Source organism: Eleutherodactylus coqui, chromosome 8, assembly GCF_035609145.1.
Source record: "Eleutherodactylus coqui strain aEleCoq1 chromosome 8, aEleCoq1.hap1, whole genome shotgun sequence".
Classification (NCBI taxonomy): Eukaryota; Metazoa; Chordata; class Amphibia; order Anura; family Eleutherodactylidae; genus Eleutherodactylus; species Eleutherodactylus coqui.
Genome location: NC_089844.1, coordinates 73,860,869 through 73,887,401, shown reverse-complemented (window position 1 = coordinate 73,887,401; position 26,533 = coordinate 73,860,869). Strand labels below are relative to the sequence as shown.

Genomic DNA, 26,533 nt, shown 5'->3' with positions numbered 1-26,533 from the left:
GTATTTAAAAAAAGCATCGCGGTGGAAAAAAGAAGTGACGTGTCCCTTATGATTTTCTTTTCCGTATCAGTTTTTGCTATAGAAATCAACAGGACCTCAAAATATGCGCCAAAATACATGATTAATTAAAAAAATAGCGAGTAAATACCAAGAGTGTTTTGTATGGTTTATTTAGGACGCCTTCACAGTGGCAATCGCGATATCGCCGCGAGAAAATCGTTGCAAAATCGCAAATTTGTTCATGAGATGTTTTGAGCATCAGAGATGCTTTTTCTTGTAAACACACCGCTGCCACTTGCGAAAGTCATCCTTTCCTTTGAATTGGCTCAATACTTCATTACGTTTCTCCTGCAGCAGCTCCTACAATTGAAATGTGTCTACAGCTTTCCCTAACAACTGACAATCAGAGTAATTTTATGGGTTATCAGCTCCCCCCCCCCCTAGTCTACTCCCTGTTGTGGATGTGCATTCACTACCTGTCTACTGAGCCATTACAACAGGCTGCTTTACAGTGCTGGGGTACAGCGTAGGAGATCAGGAGGCCAAAGAGCAGAGAAAGCTACTATTACAGAGGGCTATGACATTCACTGTATGTAAATGTACTATTACATTCACTGCATGTAAATTTTCTGCTTTTATCAGCAGTGAGGGAGAACAAGACCATAAACTACTGTAGCTTTGTAGTATTGAATGGGCATGCCTATGCTACACAGCGTCTGAATGGGCATGCCTATGTTACACAGCCTCTGAATGGGCATGCCTATGCTACACAGCCTCTGAAAAAGGCGAGGGGAGGGGGAGCCTAGCTTGTGCATGTTCATGAGAGAGACAAGCTGGTCAGTGCTGGAAATGCCCCAAGCCAGAAACCTGAATGACGGAGAGAACTCTAGCAAGCCAAGTATGAGGTTTTTTAAATGCATGAGAAGGAAAACTCAATGCAAAAAAATAAATAGGTGCATAATTTTTTTCATCAGGGACTCAAGATATGTGTGTATTGATTTTTATGAATAAAGGTTTTTCATAGCCTTTAACTTCTTAAAATTCTTTATGTTCCTACCCTACTTCACATTAAGAGAACAACTTAGTGCTAGGCAGGAAGCCTATTCTTACATAATGAAACCTTCTCATCGTATACAACATATACATTGACATTCGGCAGAGACAATTTTACTTTTGTAAGTTTGGTAATAAATGGTTTGTTGAGAGTCTGCTACATACTGTATGGTGACCATCTAAAGACAAGAGTTAGGTTTCTTAACCACTATTAGACTTTGCCTCTTAAGTACCACTAAAAGGTTATAAGAAATAAATCAGTGTTACCTGAAAGATTTGGGTTAAATCCCTCAGATTAAATATGTAATGGAATCTTATTGCAGTTGGGAGAAAATTCTGGGTCATCTTCTGATAGAGACAAATAGAAGCTTGTATGAGTGTAGACAAGGTCTTGACCACGCTGTAACTGAAGCCTCCATGTTGGAAATGAGCACTGATTATCCTGCTGTAGATGGTGGTTAACGCTTCAGTACCCGGAAAGTGCACAGCAAATACAGAGAAGTGTCTCTGAAAGGTTAAACACAATATATTATGTCATGGCATTATATGGCGAGTTACTGTGGGACATTTCGTCTTTGGATTATTGTTATTTTGAGCTGCATGTCATGATCAAAGAACATTTACTATTAGAGATGAGCGAACCTACTCGGCCACGCCCCTTTTTCGCCCGAGCGCCACGATTTTCGAGTACTTCCATACTCGGGCGAAAAGATTCGGGGGGGCGCCGTGGGTGAGTGGGGGGTTGCAGCGGGGAGTGGGGGGGATGAGGGAGAGAGAAAGGTCTTCCCCCTGTTCCCCGCTGCTACCCCCCGCTCCACCATGCCTCCCCGCCCCACAGCGCCCCCGAATCTTTTCACCCGAGTACGGAAGTACTCGAAAATCGCGGTGCTCGATCGAGTAATTACTCGAAACGAGTACGTTCGCTCATCTCTATTTACTATATTATGTTTGTTATAGGCTAAGGTAGCATGGTGACATTTGTTTGCTAATAAGTTGCAGTAAAATCGCAGTATCAACATGACTTATACGCAGCTCCAACAGTTCTAAGAGTAGGAAAAAGTTGCTGGTTACTTACAATGATCACATGAATTCTGACCATTTTCTGACCAATTTTTGCGATTGTCACACATTTGTTTCTTATATGATACATTTAGTTTGCACATTTGTCACAGTAATGTTGTAATTTTAATGCAACTTCTTTTTTTTACATTTTTTCTAGAACATGGAGGATAGTCACCGCTTGATGACGGATTATATTCTAACAGGTCGGTACTATAATATGAAAGGTTCTGGTGATAATACAGGGATAATCAGAGACCTATTGCATGATGAGGTGGTACCTATAGATACAACCCGCCAAAGTATATGGTAAGCATGTCTGTCACTATATTAAGGGAGGAAAAGTTTTACTCCCTGGTATATTTCTGTCCCTGATGAACTCTGTGTAATATCAGCAAGGAGAAATCCATTGGCATATGGGATATTATTGTTAATTTATTACATATTGGCTTTGAAAGGGCTGTGTAGATATATATTAGTAGTCAGCCACCATGGAGCGGAGACGTCCTTTTCAGAGCGAGTGATCCGCAGTTAGGCAAGTGTGAGAGAAGGGATATAGTAAGGGTAGAATGTAAATATTTTTTTTCTATTTATTCCTTTTTTCCCTATTTCAAGAACTAGTAGAGTCAATGAAGTAGCGACATGATTCTACTAATCATGAGTTTCTAGTATCTTACGACCTGCGTGCAGATTGAGTCAGCCAGTTATCTGTTAATATATCTATAGAGCCAATATACCATGCTATTTGTATATATTTATGTTTGTTTGTGGGTGACTGTTAAAGATTAGAGATGAGCGAGCGTACTCGGATAAGCACTACTCGCTCGAGTAATTGGCTTTATCCGAGTATCGCTGTGCTCGGGGCTAAAGATTCGGGTGCCGCTGCGGCTGACAGGTGAGTCGCAGCGGGGAGCAGGGGAGAGCGGGCGGGAGAGAAGGAGAGAAAGATCTCCCCTCCGTTCCTCCCCGCTCTCCCCTGCAGCTCCCTGCTCCGTGCCGGCACCCGAATCTTTAGCCCCGAGCACAGCGGTACTCGGATAAAGCCAATTACTCGAGCGAGTAGTGCTTATCCGAGTACGCTCGCTCATCTCTATTAAAGATATTTAATAAAGTATATGTTTTCAATATAAGGGACTTTTTGCAGCGATGACCAAGCCATAGTCATAGACTCATATTTTATGGTTCAAAAAATATTTTATTCACTGCCACATTAATATCGAAGCATACAGAATGGAAATACAATTATAATAAAGAAGTAGCAATACAATACCCGTTCTGTTTTGCTATTCAGCTAACCACATTTTAGGCAGCAGTTATAATATAGCTCCCCAGTACAACTTCCTCCGAAGGAACCAACCGCCTGGGGAAAGTAAAGAGAAAAGGAAAAACGACAGAAACAATAGACAGAGACAGGAAGGAAAAAGAAGGAAGGGGAAAACATAGGGTGGGGTGGGGAAAGGGAAGGGGATAGGGATAATCTGTCCACATTGACCATGGTTCCAGCTTGTTCTCTCAGTCCTATCATTGTCTAGTACATTTGGCAAGGGGTATCTCAGGCCAATCAGGGAATAAGGGCACCATTATCCTAGACTCATATTTTAGGATTGATTTATAAATGGCAATGTGGCCATTGCAACATTTGCTAGAATACAATTTTTTATGGTTTTATAACCATTTCCTACTGAAATTTGCATATGGAAATTGCTCTGCTGTTGGTGCAACTAATATCTTTAGTAGAAATGGCAAATACATAGCATGGCACTGACCTATTTTCTGTGCAGCATGTGTATTAAATGGCTTGGGTCATGTATTTGATGCCCAAGGTTGTAAACCAATCTCATTTTTCCTTTTTATACTATATCTGGTGCAGAACACAACGGATGGAATAAAACACAATTTATTACATAAACATATGATGACTTTTTTTCCACAGTCACCATGGTTACTATAGATCACAAATGTGACAGGTGAAGTCATGCATCAAATGCAGCATCTTATTCACTGAAAACAAGTGACATACTGAATAGTAAATTACCTGAAGCCGAGGATTAATGGAGAAACTTCCAGCCGTGGGATTCATGCATGTTATGTATTGGCAATTGTGAATTTCTTTAGCCACCAATTTCTGCCTGTCATACCTATAGTAATCACATAAACATAAATACCAACTCACGCCATGTCAGGTTCAATAGCTATGTCCTATTTACTGCTCTATTGTTATGTAAAATCCGCAGCTCATGATACCAATAAGTGTGGGATTTTGCATACACCAGGGTTTTACAGTGAATATGATTACCAGAGATGGAACTTGATGCTCCTGAGTGCTGTTGAGTGAATTCAAACAATAGACCCTATTTCGGAATGAACTTTTCTAAAATTTCGGTTCGGCAAGAACATAAACTTCAGGTGGTTTGTCTCGCTAAAAGAAGAAAATGAAACAGGATAAAAATGAAAAGAAGAAAAAATATAATTTTTTTCCCCTTTTCCTTTTTTCCCTTTTCCTTCTCCTTCTTGCTCTGTTCCTTCTCATTCTTTTTCACCTTTCCTTTGTCCTTCCTTCAAATTCATTAACTTTGCCTTGCAAACAGTTGAAAAGTACTTATATACACTCTTAGTAAACCTGAGAGTATTATACCAGGCTTTTTGGCTCTTAGACAGTTATACATCAGTTTTTGGGGTATTGGCAAAGTTCTAGTTTGGTTCAACCTAATTCGGACTGAACCAAACGTTTTGCCAAAATTAGGCAAACCCACTGAACTTTTAAAAAGTTCACTTAACACTACTCCTGAGCCCCAATACAAAATATGTTATGAATATTATCCATCATATGCCGTACTAGTCTAGTCTGCTCATGTGGGTAGAGGGACTTTTGGGACCTTCTTTGGCTCCACGGCCAAGGTGTGAACACAATACTGGAGATCACTTACATATATTGTGGTAGTCTCTTATTATTATGATGACTCTTTACATAAACAATGCAACATATTCTGTAGAGCTTCGCTATCGGGGAACAAAACAGTATATATAAATTTCAATTATGACAAAAACATCCTAAGGCTGCATTCCCACGAACGTATATCGGCTCGGTTTTAACGCCGAGCCGATATACGTCCTCCTCATCTGCAGGGGGGGGGAGGATGGAAGAGCCAGGAGCAGGAACTGAGCTCCCGCCCCCTCTCTGCCCCTCTGCACTACTTGCAATGGGGAGAGGCGGGACGGGGGCAGGGCTAATTCTCATGACTTAGCCCCGCCCCCATCCAGCTTCCTTTCATTGCAAATAGTGCAGAGGGGTGGGGAGGAGGCAGAGAGGGGGTGGGAGCTCAGTTCCTGCTCCTGGATCTTACATCCCCCCCCCCCCTCCGCACATGAGGACGACGTATATCGGCTCGGCGTGAAAACCGAGCCGATATACGTTCGTGGGAATGCAGCCCACAGGAGCGAGAAACAAGGAGACAGAGAAGGACCCAATCATGGTAGTTTACTATCTAAGATAAATAGGCATCGTAAGATATAAGCTGAAAGTGCTTATTTTGTATAATTGATTGGTCACATGTAAATATCGAGAGGCCTATATGTAATGTTCAATGAGCCCATCATTCAGCCATGGTCTGTGCAAGCATAGCTCACTAAGGGGAGGTGTATGGAATAGGGAAGGGCAAGAGGATTAGGTGGAGAAGTACTTGGATTTCGCAGTAGGGTAGTTTCAGGAAAGGTGTGGAAATGAAACATTGCCATAGCAGAAGCATAAGAGCATAAAGGTAGCCCATTTAGCCTCTATGGGGCCCTTGGTGAGACAAGGCCAAGCCCTGACTAGTCCCATTCCTTCTGTTATTAGAAGATGAAAACTTTGGCCAAAAAGGTTGTAGAGAGGATATGGACGGGCAAGAACTACCAGGCCCTTCTGAACTGGCACCATAAAGGTAGGCCCATTTTGATACTTGTTACATTCCACCCTTTATGTACTCCAATGTGCAGTGGCATCAGGTGTGATAATACCAAAAATATGTGATTGAATGAAGTTAGAAGAATGAATGGAAGTTTTAGACAGCAACAATAAAACTTGGACACAGATGCCGATGGGAAAATGCATATGCAGCAAAATGATATTTGTAAAGCCCAAACTTATGTTCCACAGGAAAAGCATACCAATTAGATATCTTACAATCTATGTCATGATTATAATTATCAGTGTTCTGGTTCATGAATATAGTGCAAAATGAACTTGAATGAAGCTGATAATTAATCATAGAGAGAATGAGCAGAGAGGATGTACAGTAGCTCCATAAAATAAGTCCGTCTGTGTAAAGCCAGGTACAACCCCTATGGGCATTATAACGGCTGCCATTAATGGTAGTAATTTGTGAAGTTCTGCTATCTGTTACACCAAGCTAGCTAAGAAATAACTGCATATAATAGTACAATACATCACACAAGAGGATAACTAGGTGAATAGTTATTGTGTATCAGTATATTAAATACTCACCAGTGACCATAATCTAGATGTTGTCTAATTAGTGTGTGAGGTTGTACTGTACTATAAGCATCAACTTCTGGCATGTTAAGATCATCTATAAAATAAATTAATTTTTTAGTGCCTGGTGGGGAATAGTTTCGTCCTGCCCTCTTTTCCAAAGGTTTTTCTAAGATGCCTAGTAAAAAAAAGGGAAAAAACACTATATTTTTGTAATTTGTAGTGTAGTTCTATAGATTCAGTAGATAACACAAAAAAAGTCATATGATGTAAAAAACAAAGATTATGTTTTGGCAGGCGGTTAACGTTTAGCAATGTTATGTGGCTGCAAGTGCCAGGACTATCATCCTTTGAGCCAAGCTCACACGAACATATTGTCATAGAGCATTCCGAGTGCGGGTCTTATGTGAGTAATACGCTGTACGAATTTCCATAGGCTGCCATGTTGCCGCTCACACAAATTGCGCACAACAATCACAGCATCTTCTATCTTGGCATGTACAGTGCCATCTTAATGCATGGGCCTGACGGGCACTCGCCTGGGGGCCTCACAAGCATAGGGGCATTATACAAATCTATGTATGTTAACATTTCAATGCACATTGTATCATATATGATAATGTTGTGTGGCGGGATATGAACTTCTGTTTCGCTTTCACATTACCCATAATTCCTTTTGTAAATTATGCATAAATTCTATAATAAAAAGAGAGATTTTAGATGTGTGGATCATCTTGTATATTGTCTCGTTACCGTCTAGTGTAAATTAGCCTGACACTATGAACAAGTCTACGGTGCAAGAGGAAAATGGACCCTAGAGACTCAGACTTCCGGTTCTCCAGTGTAGGTCGCCGGTTACTAACTTGCTATTTCTCCCGAGTTTTCTCAACGTCGTCCTGTGCCTGCCACATCCCCATATAATATATATTTCCAGGTGAATAACGCTATAATCATGTTGACTATTTGCTGCTGAACAGCATGTTTTTAATGTTTCAACACCAATATTGTTGGAAGTGCCAATAAAATAAATATGTTTAATTTGATCATAAATTTACATTTTTATTCCTGTGAGTAGTTGTCGTAGGGGCCCCAGTACACTGCTTTGCCCAGGGGCTCACAATGCTGTTAAGATGGCATTAGGCATGTATTACACATGCATACATGCCAAGATAGTGCATGGCCATTGGTGGCACGCAGCAAGTACGCAATGTAATTGCATACTTGCTACATACCTCACGGGGGCAGCACGCCACGAATTACGGATATATGACCCCAGCCTTCTAAAGAATTCCTAGAGGGTACAAGTGACTTGTAATTAAAACATATTGTAAGGCTTGTCCAGTCATAAAGTGTAATTATTGTATCATGAAAAGTTATGCATAATGTTTACATACTTTGGGTTTTAATTTCTCACTACTTTTAAGATCTCTGCTAGTTGTCATTGAATAAAAGCAACCAAGAAACTAGTACATCACAGGCACAGATCTACTGGTTACCACAGAAGAGGGATTACCATAATCATCTTAAAGGGGTTGTCCCGCGGCAGCAAGTGGGTCTATACACTTCTGTATGGCCATATTAATGCACTTTGTAATGTACATTGTGCATTAATTATGAGCCATACAGAAGTTATAAAAAGTTTTATACTTACCTGCTCCATTGCTAGCGTCCTCGTTCCCATGGAGCCGACTAATTTTCGCCCTCCGATGGCCAAATTAGCCGCGCTTGCGCAGTCCAGGTCTTCTCCTGTTCTCTATGGGGCTCCGTGTAGCTCCGCCCCGTCACGTGCCGATTCCAGCCAATCAGGAGGCTGGAATCGGCAATGGACCGCACAGAAGAGCTGCGGTCCACGGAGGTAGAGGATCCCGGCGGCCATCTTCACCGGTAAGTATAGAAGTCACCGGAGCGCCGGGATTCAGGTAAGCGCTGTGCTGTTCTTTTTTTCAGTCCCTGCATCGGGGTTGTCTCGCGCCGAACGGGGGGGGGGGTTTGAAAAAAAAACAACCCGTTTCGGCGCGGGACAACCCCTTTAAGTTTAGGCATGAGATAAATGCATAAGCATCTCTCTTTCAATAGTTTGTTAATATGTATTAGTAAGTAAAATGTATCAGCCTTACAGATGATACAATTGTAGCTCACCCTCAGCTGTAAGAAGTATTAGGGCCTGTTCACACCTTGCTATGGCCTCCATCCAGGGGTCCCATCGGGGTTTCCATTTAAAATCCCAAAAATGGCACTCCTGGATGGGACGTGAACCCATCTCAGCTATTAATCTAAACTGCTGAAATGCAGACCAACAGGGCTCCATTTTGTCAAATTTCCATTTGTTTCTAGTGTTTTATGTGGAATAGAATAGCACACACATACAGATACATAACATCATCATTTAGAAGTGTACAGCAGTACTGAGCAGTGTACATGTGAGTAAACAGCAACAGAAAAGTCTCCATTAGCTCCTGCACTATGTCTGTGTAAGTGTCTCTCCCTCTCGCTCCTCACCCTGTTCTCTATACAGTTCCATGAGCACTTTGGCTCACACCGTCCTCTACTGACTCTTCTAATGCCCTAAGGTCGTCTGTTACTCATTTAAAAGAAGGCTGTAGGAGGAAGAGAGACCTCTAGTGGCCAGCACTTTAGAGTTATTTTTCATCACAAAAACATAATTTTAGACAAATAACGTAACGAGCAGTTTTGCTGGTTATCACACTGGCTATCATATAGGCACATGTTTGAAAAGTTAGTGACCATTTAAGCAAAGCCGTGTATATGGACCATATGTGGCACACCAAGCAATGTTTCTACAGAAGAATCCCTGCATAACATGGCTTGTGATTGAACATATTTTATGGACTGTATGAATCTGTGAGAAACACCCTCTGTGACTGTATTAAAGGGGCTGGCCGGTTGTCGGAAGATTTGTTAAATATCAATGCAAATGTGCAAAAATAACAAAGCAGCTGTACTTACCCATCCTCTCCCCAGTAATCCAGCTCTGCAGTCCTGTGGTCCTCTCAGTGTTTGTTTATGAACATATACCACCTGACAGCTGCAGCCAATCAGAGTCCACAATGGTCAAATGCCATTCCCCTGTTATTGTGGCTCCCAGCATCTGAGTGGTGATGCCAAAAGTGCACATGACTGCTGAGGCATCTAATTGGCTGCAGAGTTCAGATGGTATCCATTCCTAAACAAACACTGGGAGGACAATTGTGTTTCAGTGCTTGATCGCCAGGTGCAGAGGAGAGGTATGTTTTGCTGCTTTTGTTATTTTAATGCATGTGCAGCTGTACCTAAAAAGTTGTCCAACCAGACAACCCCTTTAAATCTACAAGCACATGGAGGTATATTCAATATAGCCCCATAGCAGGTTATGGGTGTCATAATACAAATCCAAAATATAACAGTGTGAATAAGCCCTTCATAGGATCAGACTGTATGTGCCTTGTGTGGTGCAGAGTGCTAAGGCAGCAGAAATGCAGTCCTAAGCTCTCGCTCCTGACCTGAAGGTTGCAGGTTCAATCCCTGCATGGTTCAGGTAGCTGGCTCAAGGTCAACTCAGCCTTCCATCCTTCCGAGGTCGGTAAAATGAGTGCCCAGCTTGGTGGGGGGTAATAAATAATTTACTTGAAAGTGCTGCAGAATAAATTACTTGAACTAGATTCATTTTTATTTTTTTACTGTATAGTTACAAAAAATCAGGGATTGAAAATGAGACTTACATTGGAACATGGCAGATGTGGTGTAGTAGTTGAAAGGGACTTTGGACATAATGTACTCTTCTGGTAATTTGGACACTTTTTCAGATACCAAGACAGTTTTACCAACACCAGCGTTGCCAACTAACATTATCGGTTTCCCCTTCTCCAGCAATAAATCCAAAAAATACCTTAAACGTACAGTTTCAGCAGTGTGTACCAGGACAGTCTGCGTTTCCATAAAGATAGAAACAGTCAATCAATCATGATTATTGATGTATTTTAACACCGAACATGGTTATGTAAACTATTTCTAAAAATGTATACAAGAGGGAAAGGGTCTGAATTAGAGATGAGCGAGCATACTCACTAAGGGCAATTACTTGAGCGAGCATTGTTCTTAGCAAGTACCTGCCCGCTCGGAAGAAAAGATTTGGGTGCCGATGCTGGTGAGTTGCGGGAGTGAGCAGGGGGGAGCGGGGGAGAGACGGAGAGAGAGATCTCCCTTCCATTCCTCCCCGCTCTCCCCCGCCGCTCCCCGCCGGCAGCTGAATCTTTTTTTCCGAGCGGGCAGGTATTCGCTAAGGACAATGCTCGCTCAAGTAATTGCCATTAGCGAGTATGCTCGCTCATCTCTAGTCTGAATACATCTCTACATCAACTCAGATGAGTCGGTAATGGCTGCTGAGTGGTCTGATTTTATAATGCATCCCACAATAAAACAAAGTGAAACAAAAAAATTGCAAATAATGAATACAGAAAAAGCACATCAATACATGTAAAAGTCCGAAGGAGCTGCTGAAGGCTGTAAAACACTTTCTATGTAGAGGACAGGAGCTTCTCCAGGGTCTGTGGTGAACACATAGTGCACTGGAAAGATAACATGGAACCCTCCTCATGTGGCGCCTAAAGGTGCCACTCATCTTCGCACAGGTAGAGAGCAATGTAGGACATGTAATACCGTGCTGTACTGCGGAGAGGTCCTACTAGACAGCCAATCAGTGCATGCACTTTAGTAAATACAGGTGTTTTACCAATGACATCCCCATGCCGATTTTCTGGACTTTCCAATGAATCCCATGTAACACAGATCCAGACTGTCTGTGACATTGTATGATAAATCTGGTCACAAAAGCCAGAAAAGCCCATTGTATCCTGAAAATATTGTAACTCTAGGCCATTCTAACTTGAAGAACCAACATAATGTAATATATATCTCAACGACTGTAACCAAACACCTACGTTCTGCGCTTTATAGCAAAAGGATGCCAAGTATGAAATGAATGCGGTGAACTCAACCACGTCAAAGGCCGAAACCTGGAACTTAAGGGGTTATTATGCCATAAACATTCCTCCCAGACTATTCAATATTGCTGAGAAGACCACAAATTGTAGTTCAAATGTGTCTTCACTTTAAGTGCGCTGGCTCATTTACTTTAACAATGTGAACATGTTCTCATTATCACATTCAACTTGATTACAACAGAGCCTAATACTTAAAAGCACTCTTGAAATGGAAGAAGGCATGAACGCATGATCAATTCCTAATAAACTGAGCAACGAGCTAATATGTGTTGAGTGATTTAGACAAGGAATATCAGATAAAAGATTGTACAGTAGATAGACACAATGTAGTAGATAAGAATAGGAAAGGACAGAAGGGTGCGCTCAGTCAAACACTTAATTGCATGTGCCACAAGAACGAATTCATGAATTTGGCGGTTTTGTAGAAGAGAGGACGATAAATTGTAAAACATTAGAAATAAAAGAGAGACTAAGTTATCTGTCCCCTTTTTCATTTTGGGCACTGTGGCGTAATTGCTATGTGGTAACCCATATTCTTGTTCTAGGACAGACCTTTGCATCACTATTGGTAGATTTGCAGCTGGTTGTGTTGGGTAAGGTGCGAGTGTGATTAATAATATACTTCAAATAAACAGTAAAAACAAAATAAAATCAGCATACACACTACAACGGAAGAAGTGCCTAAGGCCGGGCTCACATGACCGTGTGTGTTGGCGTGCCGCACTTGACTGTCTCGCACGTGAGAAGGCAGCAAGTAAGCAAAGACATGAGTACTTGCTGCATGCCGTCAATCCCCATGCACTATCTTGGCGTGTATGTTCGTGTAATATGCGCCAAGATAGAATATGCTTGAGTAATACACGTGCAAATAAATTGCAGTTGTGAATGGCTCAATACAAATCAATGGGCTATTGGTATTGTGTGACAAATTGCAATGACAATCCCCCTGTGTGAGACCAGCCCAACTTGTAAGACATTCTACAGCTGGAGGTTGTATGAGATTAGAAAATATGTAATGCTCTACATGGAATAACTATTACCCAATGAATCACTCAGTTGAGCGAATGCAAGCGACAGTTGTTCTATTCAAACATGGTCACCAATCGAGTGATGAGCGAGAATTTGTTCACTAGTAGCTAATTGCTTTGTTTCAGCTCACCAAAAAATAGTCATTGATTGATTCATTATTGCCTGGTGTAAACAGGCAATTGTTTGTTTTTCAATGACTAGCCCATAAACCTTGCAGGGAGGTGTGCGCTTCAGCAACTGTGAGCATGAACAACAATCGCTCTGTGCACAAGCAGGCAAACAACAATGGTTCATATACTAACAACTCGCTAATGTGACTATTTGGAGCAGCTGCTCAAACAATATATATTACAATGTATACCCACTCTTAGGGTGCGGGCAGACGAGCGCATAAACGGCGCGTTTTTGCGACCAAACGTATATACGTGACCATCTGAGGCAATGGTTTCGAATGTATTCGTTCACATGGGCGATTTTACGGCGCGTAAAAACGGCAATTCGAAAAAAAACGGAACATATGCGACCGAAATACGCGCCAACGCATATTCGATCGCCGAAAAGACCGTTTGCAAAGTAGGAACAAACGAAAATACGCTTTCTAGCTCTGGTCGTGATCAGTGAAAAACGATCGCTCGGGCGATTATACGTTGCGCTCGTGCGAACGTAAATACGCCTACGCTCGTCTGCCTGCACCCTTACAGAAACAGCACCACACTTGTCCATAGGCTGAGTCTGATATTGGAGCTCAGCTCCATTCACTTGGATAGGACTGAGTTGTAATACCAGACATTGCCCATACACAAGAGTGGTGCAGTCTCTGGAAAAGAAAACCAAAACTCAGAAACACATTTTATGACTCTTTAACCCCTTAACATTCATAATGTAGAGGGCGTTGGGAGTTTGTATGGACGGGGATCAGGAGTCGATCATGCTCCATACAATACGGGCAATGGCTGTTTCTAATAGCCGACAGCCGCTTGCAACAGTTCCGATCAGCATCGCCACTGATTGGAGCTGTTAACCCTTTAAATGCTGCTGTGAATTCTGACAGTGGCATTTAAATGACCCGATCGATATATTTGGGGGTCCTGAACGGCCCCCCGCAATGAGTTCATAGGGGTGCCATGCGGTTGCCATGGCAGCCAGTGGTCTTCTGAAAGCCCCCAGGGCTGCTATGGCAGATTGCCTGTGGTGTGGCTTGATAGATTGCCTGGCAGATCGCGGTATGATATAATACTATGGTATTACATCATACTACAGGAGCGATCAAAACATTGCAAAATTCTTGTTAAAAAAAAAAGTTAAAATTAGCTTAAAAAGTTTATTAATTATTAAAAAGTAAATAAAAAGTAATACAGTAAAAAAAAACTTTTGCCATATTTATAATTTAAAAAATCTAATTAACTAAACTGTCACAGCCGAAGCAGGGGATGGCAAGCAGCGCACTTTTTGAGCAGAAAAACGCAGCCAGGTCCGGTTTTTCCTGCGTGTCGCCTGCTTTGGTCATGCAAATTTTTGAACGCATGCGTTATGCGCGCAAAAATTTACAAGTAAAAACGCCCGTGTGACTGAGCCCTAAGGCCGTGCTCACCCAACCATGTTGTAATTGTGTATTATCCGCGCTGTAGCAAGCAGCCAAAGACCTTCATTGTGCTGCTCACACATATTGCGTGAAATACGCGTGCAAGATAAATTGCAGCATGCTCTATCTTGGCGTATATTACACAGGTATAAACATCAAGATAGTTCATGGGATTGGGTGTCCACAGCAAGCATGCAATGTTCATTGTGTACTTGCCGTGTCCCGTGCATCTCGCGGGCGGCACGCAGCAAATTATGGCCGTCTGAGCACGGCCTTACTGTTTAGTCTTGCACAGAACACTGGAAGAACTTGTGACAAATATGCAGCACCTATGCCTGGAATTTCACTGAACAACAAAAGAACAGCAACTTGAGAAGTTAAACAGATGGGTGTGCTTTAGTCCCATTATGCAGCTGTTAAAATCATTCATTCCTAAGGTTTTGTTTCCACTATCAAGTTTCCCGCGCGTCAATACTAGATGCGAGAAAAGATAGGACTTGTCCCCACTTTCTCGCACGTAGTTAATACTACGTGTGAGAAAGATATGGTAGGACCTATCCTCCCACTTTCCTTTTTCAAATTCGTGTGCTATAGTGCGGAGTTTGAGTAGTCCAAAAACAAAAACCCTGGTGTCATACGCTAATACACTCCCTAGCGGCAAATGTATTAGCACATGTGCCCATGTGTTTTGCCTGGACTAGTATAAAAAATTAACTGCATAGAAATCTTAGGGTGGAACAGAAAAGATCCCAGCAATGAAACAAGAGAACGTTCCTGGAATTCTTATCCAGAGTCGCTCATGTGAGCGGTACTGGCCAATCACAAAGCATGTGTAGTGCATTGGTAGTCTAAGAAGCCAGCATTGCACAGTGCGTATTTGGTAGTCAGAAAAGAGCTGCAACCATCTGCGAAGACCGGGAGCCGTTAGATAGGTAATACTAGGGTGGGTTCCCATCTAAGCGGAGGTTCCATTGCAGATCCGACTGAAAATACCAGAAGAAAAAATACTGCATGCAGCACTTTTTCTTCCACCCCCAAAAGGCGAGCATTATAATCAGTGGGGTCCGCTCGCCGCTGTTCGGTTCCAACCATTGACTGAACCCTTTGGCTGTGGAGATTCCCCTTTCCTGCTCCCAGAACAGAATCCCCAGTGCAGATGTGAAAGCACTAGAGATGAGCGAGCGTACTCGCTAAGGCAAACTACTCGAGCGAGTAGTGCCTTATGCGAATACCTGCCTGCTCGTCTCTAAACATTCGGGTGGCGGCAGGGGGCGGAGAGCAGCAGGGGAGAGCGGGGAGGAACGGGTGGAGATCTCTCTCTCACTCTCCCCCCCACTCCCCCCTGCTCACTCCCACAACTCACCGCTCTCCCCGCCGACACCCGAATCTTTAGAGACGAGCGGGCAGGTACTCGCAAAAAGGCACTACTGGCTCGAGTAGTTTGCCTTAGCGAGTATGCTTGCTCATCTCTAGAAAGCACCCTTACTACCCCATCGTTTTCCTTTGGTCCCTTCAAAAATGTTCTCCCCAGACTTAAGGGTCACTTTAAAGTTTGCAAGAAGAATTAATGAAAACAGAAGAAAGTCTAATAGATTTTTTTGTGTTTTTACATTGCAGCACAGCTCTCGGTACTGCGAAACTATGGTGCAGTTCAGCCAAAGGGTTAATAAGCTGAAACAATGTCTTGCAGCCATATGTCGCATTAATCTGACTCCAGTCAGCACCCATTTAACTCTATGTATTTGCTCTTCAGTAAGCTTTGCATAAAACTAACCCCAACCCACATGGGTTTCTATAATACCCTCGCAGAATGACAATGAATGATGGCACGTAGGTGGAAGCTGCCTGAAGAAAGCTAAATTGTAACAAGAAAAAAAATTGACATTTTAGATTTTAAATGTTACACAGTTTTTATAAAGCTTCAGTCAATTTATTTTATTTATTCTAATGAAGAGCATTACAACTGCTTTACTGCACTGAAGCAAGAATCGATCACATCATTAATCACACCTCGTGAATAGTCACAAATCAGGTCCTAACAGCAAGCACTGAATCAGGAGCAACGAAGCATAAACTCCTTCACAATTTATGATCTCTTCAATTGCATCTTTTCAACCATTAAATTGCAAGATACCATAAATTTTTATCTTCTTCCCTTCAGTCACATTATTGATTCTGCCTTGTGAAATATAGAATCGCTGTAAATCTGGGCTATTGAATTAATTTTAAGTCTTGACTTCAGATCAGGAATCCAACATAGTAGTAAGGTTGTTAATTCACACTGAGGAACAAATGATAGAAACATTAAAATTTAAATGGACAACAGGGACCTAAAATAGCCGTAGCTCTGTCAATTGCAGTTCTCATCAACCTTGAAGGTATTTCTCCCCATTCTCTTTAGAGTATAAAAGAAACAAGACCATAAACACGAATTATATGTAAACTACCTCAGAACCGCCTCCTACCTACTTAAAAGTATATATACAAAAACACGGCAAAGTAGAAGGAATGACATGTTTTCAGTATTCAGAAAGTACACTCTGTGTATGTCAAAGTCATATTTATATTCTTGTTTTTTTCCCATAATCACATTCAGCTGGTATTCTTTAGACTGTAGGTTTTTTCTGACTTATTTTTTTTTTATTTCGCTGCAGACAAAGTAAACAAACTACTAGCAGGCGGGAGCAGCGCATTAGCAGATATATAAAACACCTTTATAAACACATAGATGTATATAAATAATATTTGACACACAACCCCACTGCCGCCAATGTATTTACATATTGAAAAACCCCTTTAAGGCTGGCTGTACACGAATGGGTTGGGTTCCGGATTCAGGATTCCGCAGAGGAATCCGCCCCTTTGTTCAGCACACATCCGCGTCTACCTGACATTTCTTGCCTTCTTCTGTACTGCGGATGGTCTGGCCGGCGAGCCTTTGAACATGCGTAGTACAGATTTTTTTTTTCAAAGGTTTTTCTTTCTCACGTTGTTGCTAAGCAATGACGCAGGTCCCGCAAGCTTTCCGCAATGTCAATTGAAAATGGGGAAGGTCGCCAGTTGTCGTATTCCACTATACTATATATCTATTGCCTTGCACCCAGTGATTACTAGAGATGCTTTTGCTGCATGCTGTCAAGCATAGGAGGCGGCACAACTCATGTCAATGTTTCTTTTGCTCAATTAAAGTTATGGAATATTCTGATTCTTGTGTTATAATTGAAAAGACTTTAACCCTTTCCAATCCAATTCGTATGCTGGTTTTCCTAGGGGGCTTACTTTTTTCTGCTGTTATACAATGGCGCTATATGCTGGCTAAAGCGAGTACTGCATGAGGTGACACGTTGGATAGGCTCTGACAGCAGGGAGGCTGGCAATATATAGCAAGAGAACCCCGACGGGCGTCTTCCAACATCGGAGCTGTACAGCCTTAAATCATAATGTCTTCAGAGGTCAGACAGTGGATTGGAAAGGGTTAAAGGGATTTTCCGGGACTTTACCATCGATGATCTATCTGCAGGATAGGTCGTCAATAGTTGATTGGTGAGGATCCACCACTCGGGGTCCCTGCTGATCAGCCGATATCGGGTCTGCTGTCATTACGGACACAGCTGGAAACCGATAGCTTTCTCTGTAGTGCACAGAACCAGTTTGGTAATGCAGACGCAGCTCCTATTTAATGGGGGCTTTGCCTGCATTATCAAATTGGGCCACTGCACTACAGACAGAGCTGTCTGCTTCCAGCTCTGTCTGTAATGGCAATGGGTCTGGCGAACAGATGATTGGTGGAGATCATGAGCAGTGGGTTTAAAAGAAAAAAAGTTCAATGACACCATTTTTTGGGGGAGGTTAGTTTTTACAGTGTTTAAAATGGGATGAGAACTTTATTCTGTGGGTCAGGATGATATTAGCGATACCAAATTTATAATTTTTTTATGTTTTGCTACTTAAAAAAAAATTTTAAAGCAAAAATTGCTTTCCATTGCCATATTCTGAGACTCATAGCTTTTTACATTTTTTGGTGATTAAGAGGGCTCATTTCATGCAGGGTAAGCTGTAGTTTTTATTAGTACTATTTGGGGGAACATATATCTATTCTTTTGGAGAAAGGATAGCAAATTCTGGCATGTTGTAGTTTTTTTATCTACAGTATTTACCATACAGAATAAATAATATCTTACAATATCTTAATAGTTTAGACTTTAATGTATACACTGATAAAAAAAAAATTCATTGTTGTGATTTTTGTGTGGGGAAAAATAGGAGAAATTCTTTTTTTCTTTACTGCTTACAAAATTTAATTAAAACTTTTTTTTAGCTTTTTTTGCAATCCCCATAAGGGACTTGAACTTGGGATCACGTAATCACTTGTACTAAATACTGAAATACTTCGGTTTTGCAGTATGTAGCAATTTTCAATGTTGATTATTACACCCAGCCACAGGCAAGGCCTAATAGACATCCAGGCATAGCAGCACTGTGAGCCTTTAATAGGCTCAAGGCTGCCATGCTATCTCATCACCACCCTGAGGTTGTGCCCCAGATGCCAATGGATTATCAGAGTTGCCCCTCCTCTAGCTGGCTGCTTAGACGTGCGGTCAGACCTAACTCTGATGGCAGCAATTCCTGTCAGCTGTCAAATACCTCTGATAGCCATTGAGCATGCAGCAGACTTGGCTCCCATATTTGCTCCATACACCCTTCATGACCACAGGATGTATATTTACGTGATGCAGTCAGGAAGAAGTTAAACAAATCCAGCTAGTATGGAGTCTTTGGGGCAATGCTTCTTGCGAAAAACTTACAGTCATTGAGAACCTTATATGCCTAAATAACAAGGAGCAACAACCTCAAAACAGTGCTGTTTACTGATCTTATGATGTCATAGATACATGCGATGAGAGCACAATAGTGAAGTCTAATTTCAAATCTTCACTGATTTCCAAATTTAATGGAAATAGAAGAAATCTAAAGAAACTATATTTATTATACATAGTACAATTAAACTCTGCTCAATCTATAGTGAAAAATGATCACTGCCTTGGCTGCTGCTCAGTACAATTCTTTATGTTATAAATATATCTCTCCAGGTTAGTGTAAAATTGTCTAAAGCTCCTATGCATACTAATGTACATCCAGTAGGGGCAGTAGAGGAAAGAAAATGTGCTTTTGGTATTTGATAAAGTACATTTACTTTGCCAGCATAGGGTCATGCATTGTCTACAACTTTGAAGCTAGGCCCTTCTGCAACTGGGTCCGTAGGTTGGAATCTAGCCAAATTCTCGAACATGGCTTATGGATGTTATCATGATGTCTTCATGGATACTTGATAATAAACGACTCACCTGTAATGGAATATCTGGGATCATATCAAACTCTGGAATCCTTTCAGTCCAAGGAGTAAATTTCTTTGTTTCAGGGTCAATGAAATAATCAAACACTGTACCATTTGATGGGAACTTTATGGTTCTCATTTCTTTGTTCCACCATCGACTAAATTCCAAACGGTAATCGATCAGCTGAAATAATATATAAACAATGAATTTATAAGAAATACAAAGCTTTTTAGGGCTCTTGCACATTTGTAAGTTTTTTTGCACTTTTTTTCCACGCGATATTGCTGCGTTTTTTTAACATGAATGTCAATGGGGCTTTCTAATATTAAAAACACCTCACACAAAAATCGCAAGTTTGCAAGAGCCCTTAGGTTAACATTTTATATACTGCCACACTATATTTCTTACCTGATCCTGAAAGAGTGCACCCCCAAAGGCCCAGACACAAGCAAAAACAAAATACATCTCATAGAGCTCCCGAGGAGAATCTGGTGGGGTGTTTTCCTCAGTGAGAAGACAATCTAATAACGAGCATAGCGTCTGCATGGAGGCAAATGTTATGTAGATATCAGTTATATGAAATACATCTTACTAACACTCTTATAAGTCCCTACATTTTGGCGCCAAAAGGTAATGTACTAAAAAAGTAAACTCTGAAAACCCCTTAACCCCCTTAAGGACTCGGTCTTTTTCTTTTTTCCATTTTCGTTTTTTCCTCCCCACTTTTAAAAAAATCATAACTCTTTTATGTATCTATTGACGTAGCCGTATGAGGGCTTGTTTTTTGCGGGACGAGTTGTATTTTTCAATGGTACTATGTAATGTACCATATAATATATTGAAAAACTTTTTAAAAATTCTAAGTGGAGTGAAATGGAAAAGTGGCGTAATTCCGCCATTTGTGGGTGCATCTTGTTTCTACGGCACACAAACTGCAATAAAAATGACATAACTTTATTCTATAGGTCAGTACGATTACTACGATACCAAGCAAATAGGTTTTTTTTTTGCTGAACTACTTTTATTTTTTTAAAAGATATAATAATTTTCTGCTAACATCTTCTGACAGCCATAATCTTTTTAATTATTGATCGACTTAGTTGTGCAAGGGCTTGTTTTTTGTGGGACGGCCTGTGTTTTCAATTGGTACCATATTGGCATACATACAACTTTTTGATTGTTTTTTAGTGCATTTTTTCTTGGATACGGGGTGACCCATAAAGTGCACTTCTAACGTTCTTTATTTTTTTTCTGACGACGTTCACCGTGCGGGGTAAATCATGCATTACTTTAATAGATCAGACTTTCACGGACACAGCGGTACCAAATATGTATTTTTGTTTTATTATTTAAGGTCTCTTATTATAAATAATGCAAAAGTTTTATTTTTTAACTTTTATTACCTTTTTTTTTCAATTAGTAAAACTTTTTAAAACGTATTTTTACTTTTTTTTTTAGCACCCAGAGGGGACATGAACTTGCAATGCTTGATCGCTCCTGCAGTATCACGTTCTGACAGGCATGGCTTGATAGGCACTCTGCAATGGCAGCCCTGGGGCCTTTCAGAAGGCCCCCGGCTGCCATGACAACAGCACTGCAACCCACGATCTCATTTAAATGCCGCTGTCAGAATTGATGTCGGCATTTAAAGTGTTAACAGCTCCGATGAGTAGCGTGGCTTATCAGAGCTGTTGAGGCAGGTGTCGGATGTAAGATACAGCCGGCAGCCATGATGTATGGAGCGGGGTCAACCCGCGATCCCACTCCATACATACTCTGAAGCTGCAGGATGTAACTGTACGTCCTGCGGCATTAAGGGGTTTAAACAGTTGTCCTATCATGACAATCCTTGTCAGGGCAAATAAACATCATAGTAGGAACCCCTGTAAATTATCCAGGGCAGAAAGCCACTGCAATGAGTAACTGGAGGACTCAGTGCAACTATTTATTAACGGTAACCAACTGATTTCAGTAGATGCTGTAATACAACATGACACTACAGGGAAAGGGCTTGGTCAGATGAGCGGGTTTTTTTTTGCGAAAAAAATGCACTCCATGGATGCCGTCATTCATTTGGCGAGAGCTGCCTGTGATTGGCTGAGCACGTTAGCCAATCACAAACAGCTCTTTCAGCAGGTGGGGATTTTAAATTCCCACCTGCTGATAGATCAGCACTAGAGAGTCGGGGACAGCCAGGAGAAGACGCTGCTGAGCCCCGGCAGCCGAAGGGAGGTAAGTATGTTTTTTCTTTTTTGTTTTTTACAGCACTTTTACTTGATTTTCGGGGAAGGGCTTATATTTAAGGCCCTTCTCTGAAATCAATTGACGGCAACAGAATCCTCCACTGCAGCTGACATGTGTGACAGCTGCGGTAGAGAATTTAAGAATTCCTCTGCTGCATCTGTCACAGATGTGGCAGATGTAGCAGCAGGGAATTCTTTTAACTAGCGGGGATGAAGGAAACATCTGCTGCATGCGGCAGATGTGTTCTTCATCTCGGCGGGGGTGACGACAGCGGCGGAGAGGTAAGTATATTTTTTATTTAGTTTTCTTTTTCAGGGAAGGGCTTATATGTAAAGCCCTTCCCTGAAAAAGAATGCAGGGGTGCTAGCAGATCATTGTTTTCAATGGAGCCGCCGGCAGCAGCTGCGGCTCCATTGAAAACAATGCGTGCAGGACCTACGGTGCACGCATGTCCTATCTTTGCAGGCACACGCCTGTAAAGCACGAACATGTGAACACACCATAGGGAATGCATTGTTGCAAATAGAAGCGTGTTTTTGTGAGTGTGTATGCACGCACAAAAACACGCTCGTGTGAAGCCACCCTAAGAATGTAATAAAAACATTCAAAAAGTTGTATGTATTTCCAAATGGTCCCAATAGATCCCACAGATCACCATGCAAAAAACAAGCTCCCACATAGCACCATTGACAGAAAGATAGTATAGTTATGGCAGAAGATCACAACAGGAAATCTATCTATCTAGATATAGATACCGTATATACTCGAGTATAAGTCGAGTTTTTCAGTACATTTTTTTATGTTGAAAAAGCCCCTTTTAGCTTATACTCAAGTGAGGTAAAAAAACAAAAAACAACGCAATATAAACTTAGCTATACTCAAGTATATACTAGGTAAAAAAAACAAAACGCAATACTCACCTCCCAGCCTGCGTCTGTGTCCCCGGCGCGATGGTCTCCCCAGCAGTGCGGCAAGCTGCTTGAGAATTCTCCCCACTGTCGTCTCTCTGCTTGGCTTTGAATTCCCCCGCTGTCAGCGCTGTGTAAGTAAACGCTGTGATTGAATCGAACGCCAGCCAATCACAGCCGTCGCTCGATCATTCATGACATCACTGAACGTCTGTGTTTGGTTTATTGAGCGCTCAAATCAATAAGTTTTACCAGTTTTTTGTGGTAAACTTATTGACTTGGCTTATACTCGGGTTGGCTAATACTCAAGTATATAGGGTATGTAGCAATATATATATATATTTAATTTTTTATTTTTTTTAAAAAGATGTTTCAATTTTTTTATATAGTACAGCAGAAATATTTGGTATCGTTGTTAATGTTATTTTTGCTGCAGTATGTACGCCATAAAAAAATACCCCAGTAAGATGGTGAAATACCCTTGCAAAAAACAAGCCCTAAGGGCTTATTTAGACGGGCGTATATCGGTCGGGTTTTCCCACCCTGCCGATATACACTGCGCATCTCTGCAAGGGGAGGAGATGGAATGGGCCGGGAGCTAGTGTGCTAAGCTCCCGCCCCCTCTCTGCCCCTCACCACTGTTTGCAATGGAAGGGGCGGGGCAGGGGTGGAGCTAAGTTCCGCCCATTCCTGCTCCCTCCCATTGCAAACAGTGGTGAGGGGCAGAAAGAGGATGGAGAGGGGGCAGAAGCTCAGTGCTCTAGCTCCTGTCCCACCTCCTCCGCTTGCAGAGAAGAGCAGCGTATATCGGTCGGGCGTGAAAACCTGACTGATATACGCCCATCTGAATAAGCCCTAAGTCAGCTACATTGATAGATATACAAAGAGTTATGCTTTTTTGAAAGTGGGGAAGAAAGAACAAAAATTGAAGAGAAAAATTGATTTATGTTCTTAAAGGGGTATTCAAGACACAGACTAACATATTAGAATCTAATGTACATAATCACAATTAATCATTTTGTAATAGGTTCACTGGTGTTAAGGTTGTGCATCTGGGACTTGTGGTTCTACGGGTTTCCTTGTGCACACCTTCACAGGTAGGGGTTAATTGAGCTGGCTGGGTGTGGTATTCTCCACCAGCCAATCCCCCTCATCTGCAGCAGATAAATACCAGCAAACTCTTGGGAGACACTGCTGGTCATTTTACTGCTCTACTGTTGTACCCTGTGTTGAGCCCACTCAGAGCTGGTGTGTGCATGCTTGTCTGAAGTGTCTCTTTCCTCCCCTGTAGACAGTCTGGACACCTGCTGTCCCTCCCCTCCTTGCGTTCTGGGGTGCATGCATTGTGTAGTGTGTGGTATGGTGACCACACAGGTGCAGGCGGCCCACAGGTTTCTCCCTATTCCTGGGCAGGTGTGGCCCCCAGACGTCTGATGTCCTATGTGTGTGTCGAATGGGTGATGCCTGACACTGTTCCCTATGTCAGCACAGTGGCTGACTTTCTATTCCCCTGGTGTGAGGACCCTTGGACTGGCTTTGGTTGACCATCTGTATGCATGTGAGCTCTGGGTGGGGTTCCTGTTATATGTTGTATGCACAACCTGGAATGTAGGTGTGAACAGTGACATGTGGCTTGTCTGTGCAGGTGGCCCGACATGTCCTCTATGTGCAGTCCTGTTCTGTGTTTCACTGTGTGTGAACAGTGTTATGTCCAGTGTTCTGTGCATTTCTCCAGGTTCCTGATTAGGAATAGCTAGGTCCCAGATGAAGACAGTGTGGCCGACCTTATCGGGACGAGCACCCCGCTTTTAGGTAGGGGTTTCCCACTTTTCCTGGTTAGTAAGGGACAGGGTTCCTTCCATCGTACCTGGAGGGGTGCTTTTACTATATGTGTGACTGCGGTTTTAAAAGGACATTATCTTGCATCCACATGGAAGCCTGGCACTTTAGTGCGCTGAGCAGATGTAACAATTAGACCCCGTCTAGCTACTTTCTTCATTTTCTATGTCACGTGACCCCCGGCCTGATAAAAATCTACACTTCCTCTGACATCTCGTCTGCATTTGCTACTTCCTCCCCTATCCATAGCCCCCAACATCCTGTGAGCAGTGCATGATGGGAGGAGAAGGATGGAAGCACTGTGCTATATTGCTCATGTGCAGTTCAGAGTGCTAGAAGGTCTGGTCTGTCTGCTTCAGGCTTTTTCTGGCACCCTAAGTGACAGGGAGGTTGGTGTCAGTAAGTTGTAGAACCTGTGAGTTGTGGGCGGAGCTACAGTGCTGGCCAGTAAACAAGCTCTATGCATGCTGGAAGTTGTAGGACCTGTAATTTGTGGGAGGAGGTACAGTGCTGGCCAATAAATAATCTCTATGCATGCTGGGAGTTGTAGGTAACAGTCTGTTGCTGTGTTTACTGTGGAAGTGATGCATGTAAACACAGCAGCAAGTCAGCGGCTGCACAGGATGAAGGAGAGGATCCAGAGCGGTAAAAAAAAATATAGAGGTTGACGCTACTAATCTGTACTTCCTAGATTTCTATTTTGTGCCTGGAAACCCCCTTTAAGGGGTTAAGGGGTAAAGAATGACTGAGGGACTTAAATAAAATGTAGTGACTGTCCCTCCAAAAAAGGAATACTGTGGAGCACAGGCGTCTGTGATAGGCCCCCAACTATAATGCTTTATTCATACTACTCCTAGGCTTACTATATGGAGTAGAGAGGCCTTATGGGCCCTCTAAGGCTCCTGGGCCCGGGTGCAACCGCATCCCCTGCATCCCCTATAGGTGTGCCCCTGGTTTGGAGGTATGCAATACATTTTTTCCCCAAACACATTCTACTGCATCTGATGAATCAAATAAGAAATGCAAAGGATCATATTTTGTATAAAAAGCATGAAAATAAAATGCATTGCCTCTACCTGTACCACGCTGTTTTCCGGGATTGGAGTTATAGTTTTTAAATTACACCGCACTTGCTCCAAGCAGTAAGGAACATACTTATCAAACAATATGGTCAGATTTGCCTTTTCTGACTGAGCCTGGCGAGTCTCGATCCAGCTGGTAACGTAACTAATAAAGAAGAATGAAATCAGACACAGAGTAAAGAAATCCTGTGTGGCGGGATTTGCATTTAATTTTATGCCCTCTGTATTCTGCAAGTAAATAAGAAATACTAAAATCATGTTAAAAAAGAAGTTTAAATAATGCTTTTAATGCCTGTGGTTCTGAGCTGCCAATATCAGAGAATGACTATTAGATTTATGAGATTCGGATTTAATCTACAGCGTTGCTTTCTTCAAACATCCTTTGCATCACAAAATCGTAAAGCCAAGGAGTCCTGCCAATCTCATTATAGGATAGAGGGCAGAGCCAAAGTCATTCTTGCTCACACCTATGACCAACTATGCATTTAAACCCTCTGGTGTAAAGCTAGGTTTTATGTATGCTTATGTAATATGGGTGCATAGTAGACATTTAGAGATTCTTTACTCACGGGCTCCAGCCTAAGTCTTGTGTATTAACATAAAGGATCCCAGCTCTTGATACAGTCGCAGGTGTAGCAGCTCGAAGATGGCTGATCTCAAACAACAGCCGCATGGAAGGTGTTAGGGAGATACGCTCATTACTGGCTAGGGTCAAAACCTATGTGAGATGAGAAGGATGGCATGTTAGGAATTCATTATAATCTTAATTATTTTTAATTCTTCGCTTTCATTTTGCATTTTTAAAAGTTGGGTGGAACTGGATGGTTTTAATTAAATGTTAATACAAGAACAAATTAGGATCTCTAATGACCACAGGTAAGAAGGAATTGCATGTAGGAGCCCTTATAATGGGAACCTGTCACCATGAAA

The 26,533-nt window shown here is 42.0% G+C and overlaps 1 protein-coding gene across 1 annotated transcript in view; it reads right to left on the bottom strand.

The window, feature by feature from the left end:
* The window catches only part of LOC136577884 (dynein axonemal heavy chain 11-like), a 390,521-nt gene that overhangs the window by 212,042 nt on the left and 151,946 nt on the right, over positions 1-26,533 (bottom strand). Inside the window, exons 35-42 of the mRNA XM_066577803.1 lie at positions 26,173-26,321; positions 25,598-25,748; positions 19,939-20,070; positions 19,540-19,713; positions 10,303-10,507; positions 6,596-6,761; positions 4,148-4,250; positions 1,321-1,560 (exon numbers count right to left, since the gene is read on the bottom strand). Of these exons, the coding sequence (XP_066433900.1) occupies positions 1,321-1,560; positions 4,148-4,250; positions 6,596-6,761; positions 10,303-10,507; positions 19,540-19,713; positions 19,939-20,070; positions 25,598-25,748; positions 26,173-26,321 (1,320 nt within the window). The remainder of the gene's footprint in view (positions 1-1,320; positions 1,561-4,147; positions 4,251-6,595; positions 6,762-10,302; positions 10,508-19,539; positions 19,714-19,938; positions 20,071-25,597; positions 25,749-26,172; positions 26,322-26,533) is intronic.